The 15783-nt window shown below is 39.6% G+C and overlaps 1 protein-coding gene across 4 annotated transcripts in view; it reads right to left on the bottom strand.

The window, feature by feature from the left end:
• Window positions 1-9961, bottom strand: part of MARK1 (microtubule affinity regulating kinase 1) — a 142788-nt gene extending 132827 nt beyond the window's left edge. For all 4 annotated transcript variants that reach the window (XM_015115877.3, XM_015115885.3, XM_015115881.3 and 1 more), the window contains exon 1: window positions 9208-9961. In XM_015115877.3, the coding sequence (XP_014971363.2) occupies window positions 9208-9258 (51 nt within the window). In that variant the 5' untranslated portion in view covers window positions 9259-9961. The remainder of the gene's footprint in view (window positions 1-9207) is intronic.
• Between the last annotated feature and the right edge of the window lie 5822 nt (window positions 9962-15783).

The following is a 15783-nucleotide window of genomic DNA, read 5'->3' as shown; positions in this document are numbered from 1 at the left end:
AGTGAACACAAAAACAGAAAAAAAAAATCAGTGAAAGACTTGGTTTTTTGAAAAGATCAACAAATTTGAGAAACCTCTGACTAAGAAAAAAGAAGACAGGACTCAAATAAACAAAATTGGAAATGAAAGAGAAAGTATTACAACTGATGAAACAGAAATAAAAAGGATATAAGATACTACCATGAATAATCATATTCCAACAAATCAGATAAATCGAGGAAATGTATAAATTCCTAGAAACATATAACTTACCGTGATGGTTAATTTTATATGTCAACTTGACTGGGCTAAGGAATGCTCAGACAGCTGGCAAAATATTATTTTGGGGTATATCCAAGAGAGTTTTTCCAGAAGAGGTTAGCATTTTGATCAGCAACTGAACAAAGCATATACTTTCATCAATGTAGGCAAGCATCATTCAATCCACTGAGAGAGCCCGATTGGAATATAAAGAAAAAAAAAAACCTCACGCCTGTAATCCCAGCACTGTGGGAGGCCGAGGCGGGCGGATCATGAGGTCAGGAGATCAAGACCATCCTGGCTAACACGGTGAAACCCCGTCTCCACTAAAAATATTTAAAAAATTAGCCGGGCGCGGTGGTGGGCACCTGTAGTCCCAGCTACTCGGGAGGCTGAGGCAGGAGAATGGCGCGAACTCAGGAGGCGGGGCTTGCAGTGAGCAGAGATCGCGCCACTGCACTCCAGCCTGGACGACAGAGCGAGACTCCCACTCTGTCTCAAAAAAAAAAAAAAAAAAGCCAGAAAAGTTTTCTCTCTTCTTCAGCTGGGATATTCATCTTATCCTGCTTGCAGGCATCAGAGCTACTGGTTCTTGGGCCTTCAGACACAAACTGAATTATATCACTGGTTTTCCTGGTTCTCCCACTTTCAGATGAAATACTGTGAGACTTTATGGCCTCCATAATCACAGGAACCAGTTCCCATAATAAATCTTCTCATATATCTATGTATAGCCTATTGGATTTTTTTCTCTGGAGAACCCTGATAAACCTACAAAAACTAAGTTATGAAAAAATAGAACATCTAAACAAAGCTATAACTAGTAAGGAGATTGAATCAGGAACCAAAAACCTTCCAACAATGATAAGCCCAAGACCAGATGGCTTCACTAGTGAATTCTACTAAACATTTAAAGAAGAATTAAAACCAACTCTTTCAAACTGTTCCCCAAAAAGAAGAGAAGAGAATACTTCCTAACTCATTTTATAAAGCCAGAATTACCATGATACAAAAACCAGAAAAAGTCACTACAGGAAAAGAAAACTACAAGTCAATATCCCTAATGCATATCAATATAAAAATTCTCAGGGAAAAAAAAAACCCAAAAAAACCCTAGCAATTCAAATTCAATGGCACATTAGAAGGATCACATACCATGCCCAAGAGGGAATTATCCCTAGGATACAAGGATGGCTCAACATAGAAAAATCAATGTGATATATACCGCATTAATAGAAGGAAAATTAAAATTGCCTCATCATCTCCATAGATGCAGAAAAAGCACTGACACAATTCAATACCTTTTCATGATTAAAAACGCCACTCAACAAAATAAGAATAGAAAAAAATTACATCAACATAAAAAAGGCCATATATAAAAAGCCCACAACTAATATAACACTCAGCGGTAGAAAACAAATGTTTCCCTTTAAGATCAAAAACAAGACAAGGATGCCCATTCTTGCCACTTCTGTTTAACATAGTATTAGAAGTCCTAGGCAGAGCAGTTAGACAAGAAAAAAATAAATAAATAAAACGTATCCAAATCAGAAAGAAGTAAAATTATCACTGTTTGTAGATGAGATTATCTTATATGTAGAAAACCCTAAGGATTCCAAATACCAAAAAAAGAACTGCTAGAAAGAATAAACAAATTCAATAGTTTCAGGCTACAAAATCAATGTACAAAAGTCAGTGACATTTCTATGCACTAACGAAGAACTATCCTAATGGCATTTTTTACAGAAACAAAAAAAATTATAAAATTCATATGGAACCACAAAGGACCCCGAATGGCCTAAACAATCTTCAGAAAGGACAAAGCCTCACACTTACTGGCTTCAAAACATATTGCAAAGCTATGGTAATCAAAATAGTATAGTACTAGCTTAAAGACAGAGATATACACGAAGAACAGAATAGAGAGCTCAGAAAGGAACCCATGCATACACAGTCAAATGATTTTCAACATGGATGCCAAAAATTCACAATGGGTAAAGCACAGTGTTTTCAACAAATGGTGCTGGGAAAATGGATATATATATATATGCAAAAGAATGACACTGGACCCTCATTTTATATCATATACAAAAACTATCTCAAAAGGGATTAAAGATTTAAATTTAAGACCTGAATTATAAAACTCCTGGAAGAAAACATAGGAGAAGAGCTTCATGTTATTGTTCTTGACAAAGATTTCTTGTATATGACATCAAAAGCACAGCCAACAAAAGCAAAAATAGACAATCAGGACTAAATCAAACTAAAAAGCTTCTGCACATCAAGGAAAACAACAGAGTGAAAAAGCACACTACAGTATGAGCAAAACTATACACAAACTTGATTTAAAAAAACTTGATTTTTAAATGTGCAAAGGAGTTGAATAGACATTTCTCTAAAGAAGACACAAATGGCCAAGAGGTATATAAAAAGATGATGAGCATCACAAATCATCTGGGCAATGCAAATCAAAACCACAGTAAGATATTTATTTTACAACTGTTAGGATAGTTGTAATTTTAAAAGCCATAAAACAAAAATAAAATAAAAATAGAAAATAAACATTGGTGAGGTGTACAGAAATTGCAACCCTTGTGCACTGTTGGTGGAAATGTAAAATACTGCAGCTGCTATGAAAAACAATATGAAGTCTCCTCAGAATATTAAAAATAGACTTACCATTTGACCCAGTAGAACTACCATATGACCTAACAATAGAACTAACATACAATCCATTTCTGGGTATTTATCCAAAAAACTAAAATCAGGATCTCAAAGAGATCTTTGCACTCCCATATTTATTGATGTATTATTTATGAGAGCCAAGAAGTAGAAGCAACCCAAATGTCCATCAGCAGATAAATGGATAAACAAAACAAGGTACATAATACAATGGAATATTATTCAGCAAAAAAAAAGAAGGAAATCCTGTCATATGCTACAATATGGATTAATCTTAAGGGCATTGTGCTAAAATGAAATAAGCCAGTTACAGAGGATAAATCCTGCTATATGATCCCATTTTTGTGAGGTATCTAAAGTAGTCAAACTCATCAAAGCAGAAATTAAGAATGGTGGTTGCCAGGGTCTGGAGAGAAAGGGAAATAGGGAGTTGCTGTTCAATATATACACAGTTTCAGTCACACAAGATAAAAAATTTCTAGAGATGTGCTGTACAATATTGTGCCTATGGATGAAATTGGAGGTCATTATGTTAAGTGAAATAAGCCAAGTACAGAGAGACAAATATGTTCTCACTCATATGTGGGAGCTAAAAAAGTGATCTCATGAAGATAGAGTAGATTGGGTGGTTAACAAAGGCTAGAAAGGGTTAGTAGGAAGGGAAGGATGAAAAGAGATTGCTTAATGAGTATAAACATACACTTAGAAGGAAAAAGACCTAGTATCCAATAGATCACTCAGGTGAGTATAGTTAACATTAATCGACGTGCATTTCAAAATAGCTAGAATAATTTTAATGTTCCTAGTATAATGAAAAGATCAATATGTAAAGTGATAGATATCCCAGTTGCCTTAATTTGATTATATGAATGTATCAAATTAACACATACACCCCCAAAATATGCACTAATAGATCTAATACATATCATAAAATTAAATAAAAAATAGGACGTGAAAAAAATAATAAAATTGCCACCTTACCACCACTAAAATCTACTCCCTCCCCACCAAAAATACTGTACACTTAAAAATTTGTTACAAGGGTGTATCTGATGGATGCTTTTTACCACAATGAAAAAAAATTCAACAGATAGGTTAACAGGGTTATATACAGCTGAAGAAAGATCGAAACATATATGGTAACTATAGCATAGGTTATACTACAGATTGGAGTACAAAGAAACAAGGAAAGAGGAGGAAAAACATGAATGACAGGTTAAACATGAAGGATAGAATGATAAATTTTAGCACATCTAACCAGAGTGCCAGAAATACTATATAGAACAGAGGTAAGGTAACATTCAAAGACATAATGGTTGGTACATTTCCATAACTGATGAGACATATGAATCTACATAAGATAGAGACAGACAGAAAGGATCACACACCAAATAGCAGACAACTCCCGAACAGAAATAATGTAAATCAATAGACAACGGAATACTACCTTCTGAGTAGTGAAAGGAATCAAACTATCAACCTAGAGTTACAGACTAAGCAAAGCTATCTTTTAAGAATTAGGGCAAAATATGTCTTCAGATCTAAAAAAGTTCATGACTAACAATCCTTCACCAAAAGAATTTCCAAAGATATTCATCAGGAAAAGAGAAAATGACCCCCAAAGGAAAGAATGAGATGGAAGAAGAAAAATAATAACAACAATAATAATAACTTTAAAATCATGTGTCTAATTCTATACGACCTGCATTTTTATTAAAAAAAAAAAGAAGAAGAAGACGTAATAATAGCATGTAGGTCAAAAGTGAAGTGACAGACATTAAATACATTTCTTCTTCCAATGTATTGCCCTGCACACCCACTGTAGAGACCAGTGATGTGGACTATATACATCCACCACTGTTCAGCTACAACAATATTAGCTGCAATCATTTCAGAAGTCTTGTTAAAACAATGAGACAAGCCATAAAGGATTTGTAAATTTGATATGAAGGGACAAGTGCAAGGCACTCCACATAGGAAACAGTAAAGGTTCAGAAGTAGGGATAGGGATGGCATACCCTGTTCTTCCTCTAATAAAGGATCTTATTCCACTTCATACGCTCTTCTAAAATCTTCTGTTTTTTTTTTTTTTTTTTTTTTTTTTTTTTTTTAACAGGGTTCTCACTCTGTCACCCGGGCTGGAGTGCAGCGGTGTGATCTTGGTTCACTGCAGCCTTGATCTCCTGGGCTCAAGCAACCCTCCCACCTCAGCCTCCGTAGTAGCTGTGACTGACTACAGACATACACCACCATGCCCAGCTCATATTTGTATTTTTAGTGGAGACAGGGTTTCTCCATGTTGCCCATGCTGGTCTTGAATTCCTGGATGCAAGCAATCCTCCCACCTCGGCCCCACAAAGTGCTGGGATTAGAGGCGTGAGTCACTCTTCTAAAATCTTTAAGACACAAACAAAACAAAATAAAACAAAAAAACACGTTCTAGAAGTAATAGCATGAGTACAGTAATAGTGGAAGCTGTCAGATTTTCATTATTAACCTTGAAGGATAGAATTATTAACGTTGGGTAGGTCACTAAATTTTCTCTCTGAAGGCTTCATTCAGCCTCTCAGGTTGTAATATGTAATGTCTACCCTCACCAATGTCACCAATATACTTTGGCGATAAATGAAAAAATTCAAAAGGGGTGTTACAGCACTGATTTCTTGTATACTAGTACTAGTCACTGCGCTGGGCACTGGCAATACAGACTAACGGAGACAAAGTCAGGCAATTAGATGCTATGTGATAAGTACTGTGACATGTGAAGGATGCACAGGATACTGAGAAAATCCAAGGGTAGTAGCAAAGGTATGCTTTTTCCTCTTGCTTCTTCATGCCATTAACAATGATGCTCACAGGACAAACTACTGATGGCAACCTTAGTTACAATAGGTAATCATTATAACCACCGCCATGAATTTCAGTATGTCACAAGACTCAACATCAAGAGTCTTTTTTTATTAAAGACTTTTTAATCGAACTGAATTCAATTTTAAAACCTCCCAAGAAGTAGTCAAAAGAGTTTTCTTCATACTGATCAAAATTTCATCACAGATAGCTAGGCTGAGCATTTTGGACCCATTAATAATTAGCATAATCAGAGTTTTTCCCAAACACTAAAAATTTTTTTATTGTTTCATTTAAAAAAAGTAAGAGTAATGATAATATATCATCTACATCCATGGTGGAATTATCCAAATAAAATCTAACAAGAAAAAAAGAAAGATATTTTTTCTGGACTTACTGTTTATAATCTAAAATCAAACATATTTTGCATGATTATATTATCTGCAACACGTATTTTTTTACTTTACTACAAAGTGTTTATTGCCTTAAAAGTTAATCATTGGTTGTCCTGTTGTATTTAGCCCATTCAGGCCTATTAACAAGGCACACACAGATCTTTCATCAAAGAAAATACTCCTGAAAAAGTACACACAGACTGTCCTTAGAAAGAAGCAATGCTTTCTCATTCTACTATATATAGTAGTAGTATATAAGAGATCAGTGATATAATATTCCTCTTTTGGGATTTTTAATTTATCCTGAATATATATTAGTGACACTGAGAAGGGTAGATATTATATATTCCCAAGGAGACAAAATCCAAATACGTTATATGGATGACCAAAGAAATGTTTATATTAACTGCAAATGACAACGAAATATCAAGATGGTGTTTTAAATTACTGTATTTGTTGATTTTAATTTCTAAGGATAACAAAATGTTTTTGGTTAGCATCCTTGATACGCCAAAGGACTTAGAACCCTTTAATAGTCATATGAATATAAAAGTTTCATAACTATTTTTAAAAATATGTCATGTAATTGAAAATAACTACAAACAAACATACATTTTGGCTGCCATACTGGCATTAATATATTAGCTAACAAGCAGGTTTGTTACTTTATTTCATGGATGAGAAGTAAAAACGGATGATGCCATTTACTACCAACTACAGAATAAAGAGAGTCACCAATGGTGATTTAGTAGCCATCAGTGGTGGCCTCTTTGATAAACACCTATAACACCTATAAACCAATTTAGCCCTATTTACACAATGTCTTCTACGATACATTATTTGTTTGGGATTATTATCTCTTCTGTAAGCTCCTTGCGGGGGTTGGGGGGAGAGATCTTAAACACTACTTCTATATCCCCTTCCCAACCCTTTACCTAAAAAATGAATGTGCTGAGTGCATACTTATTGACAGTTGTCATATAATAGATATTTTCCATAGCAATTAGGAGAAAATAAGGATGTGGGTAGAGTAAGCTAAATGGAGATATCATTATGTACAATACAATAAGGCACAAGACCATAAAAGTGACTTTGAAATAACATGTTCAGAAACAGCAAATCAGTTTACACAGCATAATCATTTTCAGAAGGTACTCACAACAAAATGTATCATACTATTATTGCTTAGCTTTAAAATCCTTTTTTGTGTGCTCTTACATGAGAAGCTGCATTCTGTACTATTCTTTAATGCATATTTCTATAATTATATCTCATGTCTTTATGAAGTACCTTATTCATACAAGTATGAGAAGAGCTATAAAAATCTAAAAGAAAATAAAAACAATGTCTTTTTCCACTCTTCCTGGGTTAACACATACAGTAATTTGCTAATAAAAACAAAGGTTATCATCTGTCTTACTTTTCATTCACACTCTTGAATGACAGGCATTTTTTTAGAGTTCCTCTTAGAAAAATTCTGTGCCAACTCGGCTTTAAAATCAACGTAAACCAAAATATCCATCTTTTTCTCTGACCTTGTTCAATCTCTCAATCAAAACTGTATATCAATTATATTTTCTAAAATAGTTATGATGCAAATGAACTAATTTGATTTGAACTAAAATGATTCTAATTTATGATAGCAGCAGCCTTACACTATCTTTCCCATTTTAAATGCACGGCGCTAGAGAAGACAAAAGCATACTCTGAAACATCTTCACAGGTCCTCTAACAATGGTCTCTTACTAGAATTTCTTCTCTCTTTGTATAATTACATTAAATTTCTGTGCTCCCCTCCTAAGATGAAATCATCTGTTTATACCCCCTCCAACAACTCAGAAGTGAGCTTGTATCCTTTCTCTCATGCCTTTTGTCTAAGAACACCAAAGCGCTTCGTTATTTTATTTTACCAACCCCATGAAGTCAGTGGTACATCAAAAGCTGGACGGCTGATGAGACAACTAGACAGAGAGGTCTGGACAGCTGACCAAAACTTAGTACCCCTCTAGGTCCTTAAAATCAGTCGGAAAATCAGCCAAGCCCTATTTACAGGTCTTGAGTGTTTTAAACAAAAACAAAAAAAAAACAAGAAAACCTTCCCACAAAGGAACTTGCACGCGCGCACACACACACACACACCACTGTACTTTTCAGAAGGTGGAAATACAAGGGGTCTTGTTCTTTCCGGTTTTTCAAGAGCTTAAAAGCCTGGGACATCTGCATTTTGATAACAGCTCCTGAGGGCAATCAGATCAAAGACACAGAAAATCCCTCCTTCAAAGATGTGCACCTTGTGACACTCCAAGGAGGAGAGATATTTAAAGTAAAACCTGCCCTGCATCATTATCACTGACTTAAGGAAGAGATTAAAAAGCCCTTGGCTTCATGTGGCTTTTCAACATTTTGCTGTAACCCCAGGGCCATAGATGCTGTTCGTGAAATTCTTCTACTCATCTCTACTAAGAGTGTCACAGCAATATAAACTCATATACAAACACGCACACATCTCCACTTCCATTCCCATCCTTCTCCCTTTGGGGCCCATGACCCAAAATGTGGACACAATGTTACAAAAAGCAAAGTCATGGGGCAATGCGGGGGGAGGAGGGGAGGGTGCAAAGGATTGAAAGATCCAGAAAAGCAAGAGTGAGAGGTAGCCGGCTCGTCTGCTATTGTAAAGCAAGCATTCATTCGGGTGGGGGCACAGAATGCAGAGGTAGAAATAAAGCAATCCTGACTGCCCACTCTGCCATCCCATTCTGCCTCTCTGCCCTCCATCACCCCATCCGCTCCTGGAGGACCACCTCCGAGCGAGAGGGCGCCACTTACGGTTCCCCACCCTCACCCTCGAGGGGAAACAAGCGAAATGGGGTTGGAATGAAGAATAGGGCTGAGCAGTGGGTGAGGGTCATGCCGGGCTCCAGGTGGAGACCCTGCCCCGGGTGGCCGCGTGAAGGCACGGGGGCGGCCCAAGCGCGAGTGAAGTGGGAATCAGAGGAGGGTCTCGCCCCCACCGCTCCCGAGAGAGGCTCCAGTTACTCACATTTTCCGTGTCCCGCTCGTTCACCGTCGGCAATGGCGTCCGGGCCGACATTTTGTGCGGGCAGCGGGGTCTGGCCGGGGTCTCGCCGGCCCGGCTGGGGTGCGGGTCCCGGGGGCGACAGGAAAGGGGTGCGGACGCGAGCACAAGACCAGGGCGAGCGGCTCCCGCAGGCCGCGGAGCGGTGCAACAAGCGGCCCCGGCGGGGGAGAGAGAGAAGAGGACGCGGAGGAAGAGGAGGGGGAGCCGCTTCCCGCGGCGGCGCCGCCGGGGTACGCGGACAGTAACGAGGGAGGGCTTCGGGCGAGGCGGTTGCCCGGCGCTGGCGGGGCGGCGAGGCTGGCAGGATGCGGCGCTGAGGGGTGGGAGGCGGGGAAGGGGAGCCGGGAGGCGGCGGCGAGCCCCGCTAGGCTCTCCGGGCCATGGGTGAAGGTGAACCCGGTGCCTCAAATCACTGCCTGGCTTGTCCTGGCGAGCGCCTGGGCGTCAGGAACCGCGGCCCTGACAGCGTCGTCCGCGCCGCGCCCAGTTCCCCGCCTCAGGTGTGCGGCGCCGCCCGGCCCAGCCGCATCCACGCGCCCGGGGCCCAGCGGCGGCGGCGCCCGAGCCCCCGGCGCGAATGTCTTGGCTCGGTCCGCGCGGTCACAGCCACCGCCGCCGCCGCGCCTCAGTCAGGAGGAGCGGCCCGAGCCGGCTGCGCGCGGAGCAGCGGGCGCGGCACGCAGCGCCCAGAGGCACTTGGCGGCCGCCGCCGGGTGGGCGGGCGCCAGCCGAGGGGGCCTCTCCATTCATTCCCTCATTAGGGATGCGGGGCCGCCTCCTCCTCTTCCTCCTCCTTCTCCTCCTCCTCCTCCTCCTCCGCCTCCTCCCGCGCTCTCTTGCCCGCCTGTCCCTGTGTTTATTTTTATTTCGTGCCCCACCCGCAGAGTTTACGGTCGTCTAAGAGCCTCTGGTGGTTTTATTTTTATTCGTGTTTGGTTTTTGCCGGGTTGAGGGTGAGAGAGAGCTTATGTGAATAAGTGGCTTTTTTTTTCTTTTTCTTTCTTTTTTTTTTTGGTCCGTTTCATTGGAGAAGAATTGGATTCAGTCCTACCCTGGATCCTACCCCTCCTTTTCTCCTACCTCGGGACTTTTACCATTCTTAAATTCTACTGCTTCTGCCCCGTTTCCACGCTTTCTCAATCCCTGTCCTCGCCTGAGCCCTCTGTCAGTCCCCTTCTCTAGGGAGCCATTAGGTTCAGGGTCACCCTCAGAGTTTGGCAAAGAGCACAAAAGCCCCTAGAAGCGCCAGCAGCCTAGCGGGGCAGCTGGAGACTCAGTGCAAGTGGGTCTCAGTCCCCGACGGCGCGGCCTCTTCGGGAATAGGGCCAACGGAAGACGTGTCGCTCTGTGCGCCCCGCAGCACCCCCGGAGTGGGTGAGACCCGCGAGTCACAACATCTACACTGGCTGATCGTCACTTCCTGGGACACAAGGAAGTGTCACTTAGGCGAGCCTGTTTAGGGAGGATGGAGAGCTGTGTCTGATTTGGGCCCTGTTCTCCCTCTTCCAGGTGGCTTCCTCACACTTCCACCCACCTTGCCTCATGACATCCTGCAGGCATCCGCGTCTGTAGTGCATTGTCCAGGACCCATTCGCCTTTTATAAGCAAGGATGCTTTTTTTTTCTATCTCATTTGAGAGCTTACACTTTGCACATTCAGCCTCTAGAACGAAAACCTTATCATCTCTCTATTCTTTGCAACATTTCTTTTTCACTTCCTTTCATGAATGGGCAGGAAGACAAAAGGAAGGAAAGATAGGAGCAGATACATTCATTTGTTGAGCTACTTAAGTAAGCCTCCAATGGAATTCTTATGATAGTGGGAAATTTCTCTTCTCTCCTGAATTTCCTCCATTTGAAGGAAGAACCCCTGCACCAGATGGTTTTTATCCTGAGTCATTAAAGGTTGTTTCTGAAAAGGTAACACTTGACCCTTAAAGCATGGGTCCAAAAGACCTAAAAATAGCAAACACAAAAATCCTTTGAGGAAAGAAACAATTCTCACCCAGTCTATATTTACTTCTAGAACACCATCTATGTACTTATTCCTTTAGCATTTTCTCTTGTAACCACGTCCCAATTTCACAAATCAAATGAAAAAAACCAAGATCCCTTTGGTGGTCATCACCACTTCTCAAACAGAATTCAGGCGGCAGAACTGCAATGCTGCATCCTGAACTATGATGTGTTACTGAGAATGTCAAGTATTTACATTCCCTCTGCAGAAAATCCTGAATCACCAAGATGTTTTGAAGTTGCAAGGGCACAATCTTGTATTTTTCTGGTTATTTTCTGGTTAACTATTGCGGCGGCTGCCTGTAGGGGCTGCCACCAGTGTCAGCGGCACCACTGACTGCTGCAGCCACACAAGGGTACTCAGTGTTGCAATAGTACCTGAGTTAACCTAGCAATAAACAAGTATCTGTGAAAAGGTGTTCAGCCCCGTTGGAATATGAATCACTCCTTCAGCTGGTAGTTTGCATTTTGCTCTTCAAAGTGTACTCACATGTTATTCTATCTTTATAATCATGGTGACCCTGACAGGCATATTTATTTCCATTTTACAAAATTCCACTAAGTTAACTTGTTCAAGATCACAGATGCACCAGGTTAATAAGATACAGAAGAAGATAACTGGAATATGTGGTGCTGTTCAATCTTGCACCAGTCACAGAAACCATAGGTTCACCCCATAAGATATAACGGCTAATTTGAGACAGAGCTCAAAGGAGAGCCCCAGATTCTGGCACAGTGGCTTCCACAGATTTTAAAGTGTCTGTTAAAAGCCATGGACAAATTCCTTAGCTCTATTTGCTACACAATGCTCACTATTTCACATAACGAAATTTACAGAATATCACATAATAATAGGGATATTTATTGTTTAAGTCGATCCCCAAAGAACGTTTCTATCAAAGAGAGTCATTACTAGGTAGCTCGAATCCATAATTCTAGCTAACCAAATTCTAGTTAACCAAATTGTTTTTTTGGATAGAATGACTCTATCCAAAAAAAAAAAAAAAAAAAAAAAAAGGATGCCATTCAAATAATCCTTATTAATATCTACAGTTTTAAGTTTGGTATGTAGTGAAAACTAAGTGAAAATGAACTTTGCCCAGGTTAAAAAAAAAAAAAAAGTCACTATGTTTTTCAAAAGGAATTACTGTCTGTCTCTATATGAGCTCTTCTCCCCCTTAAAATAGCATTGGTAGATAGATCCTTAAACATGGGAGAGGGAAAAAAATGACATGAGGCATTATTGTGATGGAGTCAATACTGTTTAACCCTAGTCCTTAAATATGAAAATGCTCGTGAGCAAAATTTTTTTGTGTTACTATATATAGCTTCTGTGCCTGCGACTATGGAGAAATGACAAAAGGAATATTTTAAGGCTTGGAGTAATTTTCTTTTGGGTTATTAACCAAATGTGGCATGTTCAATTCACAGATTCCTAACTTAATGTATTAGGGTAATGAAAGTTTCGGAAGAAAATTGAAGTACTGACAAAACAAAAGGGAAATAAAGATCTAAAAAGTGCTAAATCTACAGTGAAAAGTGGGAAAAGATCATTGCCTACCGTCAGCCCTATGGAGTAGAATTCTCTAGAACTACCGGGTCCAGTACTAGTTACATGTGACTACTGAGCTCTTAACATGTTGCCTGAATTTTTAATTTTACTGAATTTCAAATAATTTACACTTAAAAACTGATTTGATTCAGTGACTGAAAAATTTTGTTATGTTTGAAAGTATGTTAAGTATATGAATCTACCTTTTCAACTATAAATTTTCTGAAATCTATATACCGATCAAGTATTTCAATGGAAATTTATTACCTTAATTGGGATGTGCTATAAATATAAAATGCACACCACATTTTTAAATACTTAGTAGGAAAAAAAGAGAGTAAGCTATCTCTTTAATAAATATTATAACCATTGCATATTAAAATGCTAATATTTTGATATACTAGGTTAAATAAAATATATTATTAAATCAATTTCGACTGTTTCTTTTTTTACTTTTTCAAATGCGGATCCTAAAAAATATAAACTTACATATGTGGTTTACATTACATTATATCTCTGTTGGACAGTACTTCTCCATATAGTCAAAGCTGAAAATCAAAAGGCTTAGTTGTTTAAGAATTGAAGGCCGGCCGGCCGCGGTGGCTCAAGCCTGTAATCCCAGCACTTTGGGAGGCCGAGAAGGGCGGATCACTAGGTCAGGAGATGGAGACCATCCTGGCTAACACGGTGAAACCCCGTCTTCACTAAAAAATACAAAAAACTAGCCAGGCGTGATGGCGGGCACCTGCAGTCCCAGCTACTCGGCAGGCTGAGGCAGGAAAATGGGGTAAACCCGGGAGGCGGAGCTTGCAGTGAGCTGAGATCCGGCCACTGCACTCCAGCCTGGGCGACAGAGCCTGACTCCGTCTCAAAAAAAAAAAAAAAAAAAAAAAAAAAGAATTGAAGGCCTTGATTTTAAGCTATTAATAATTCATTCTGTGGTAGAGTGGTACCCAATAAACGCTTGTTGGGTACCATTCTACCACATGCCAAGCTGTGCTGTTCTAGGGGAATATTCTTCACCTAACAGTTAGCAGCAGTCAACCTTATAGCATTCTTTTTAAAGAGCAAAGTGGGAAACATGTTGAATTCATACAAATGAGCATTAACAGATTGTAGTCATTTGTAAACAAAGAATTTATCAAATGTGACAGATTCAGCAGATTAATAGTAAACTCTTAAAACTGCACATGTGCATTAGATGTATCCAACGTCTGATAGAGTTGGCCAGTCAATAATTATTTGTTGATGGCGTACTTTGTTTTAGGTACTACGAAGCTATTTACAATCTTTCATTTAACCACACAGGAAACTACAGGATGGACAGTTATGTAAGGTAACAAAAAGCAGTCTCAGTTAAAGAGAAACAAGGTTAATGTCCATGAGGAAAGAATAATCAGTCCTTGTCACGAATAAACTGGGTCCTGATTGCCTGCCTGTCTTTGGCAAGGTGAATTTTTGTTGTGTCAACGTTCACTACTTAAAATGTAGAATCACTGAAATGGACAAGAGCCTCAAAAGAAACGATATATTGTATTTTTAAAACTGCATAAAGAGGTCGCCTTTTACATTGTATATATTGTCATAGAAGGACTGGAAAGTCCTTGTGATAATTTAACCTATACTTGTCTTCATAGTCATCAGTATATACATAAACTGTCAGATCAAGCAAGGATCAGCTCAATGCTTTTTTGTGCCACTCCACAATGCTTTTTTGCGCCGCTCCACACCTCACAAACATAACCTCCAACAGTTGTTTATTCTCCTGTTTCCCACAAGCACTCCAGGTTCAGCAATGTTGGTTTGCTTGGAATTCCCCGAACACACCATATTGCTTGACTCCTCCGCGCCTTTGTGTCATCTGTTCTGTCTTCCTGGAATGTCCTCCCCTCTTTCCTGCCTGATGGCCTCAGAGTTGATCTTTAAAAATCTTCCTTTCAAAACCTATCCTGACACCGCTATTTCTCCCCACACCCACAGTTAATTAATCACTCCCTGTACACTACTTCTGTACCTTGGACATACCTCTACTGTTGCTGTCCTTGCACTGTGTACCTGGCTGGTCCCCTATCCAACTGTGCACTAGGAAAAGGAAGGGAATATGTCTTATTTATTTTTGCCTAGAACCTAGAACAGTGCTTAGCAATTAGTAGATACCTAATTTCCTAAATGACTTTTGTTGACTTGTATGTTCTCCTGAACTTCCACATTCTTTTAAATTTCTAAGAAGCATCATTGAAAATATAGGAGAATTGAATATATAGGAGGATAATTAAAGTCTACAACTGGGAGTAGAGAAGAGTTTACATAGTATGCAAAGTATCTTCCCAATAAATATTATTGACTGGGTAGCAAAGTGACTCTGTTCTGTCTCCTACAGACTACCACAGTGCCACTAATTTTACTGCTCTGTGATTTTACTGTAATTACTCATTTTTATCCATACATAGGAATTGCTGATCATTGATATTTCAATGAGTCTTTTAAATGAATATCTGCATAAACCAAGGTGTACTGTACTTGGTTAGGAGGAAACACTTCAAAAGTAGGTTAAAAAATTAAAAATGGAATGACATGACAATGAAGCGCTAGAGGCAATAAAGCTGGTGGTCAACCCCGGGGAACAGTCCCCAGAAATTGGGTGGCTCTTCCTAAGTGAAAGCCTTTCAGCAGACTGTCACAGCGTCAGTTGGCAGTGCAAATTGGCACAGCAGAACAAAGAACAAGACACATGGAAGTTATACTGCAGTGAGTTATCCACTGGTCTGTAGCAATGCTGGAAAAGTGCAAGTGAAAATCAACATTCATAGCATCATCTCAAAGGAACAATGGTTGCATATGAGTTCATAAATGTATCAGTATAGTTATACCCACATTATTGTACCTTCCATACTGTAGTTTTGTAAAGTCACATAGAAAGCAAAACAATCTCTTGAAAGTCTTATGGTAGCCTCCCTAAAGTAGGAGTTT

The sequence above is a fragment of the Macaca mulatta genome, chromosome 1 (genome assembly GCF_049350105.2).
Source record: "Macaca mulatta isolate MMU2019108-1 chromosome 1, T2T-MMU8v2.0, whole genome shotgun sequence".
Classification (NCBI taxonomy): Eukaryota; Metazoa; Chordata; class Mammalia; order Primates; family Cercopithecidae; genus Macaca; species Macaca mulatta.
The sequence above is the reverse complement of the archived record's forward strand: the minus strand, read 5'-3'. Positions and strand labels throughout refer to the sequence as shown.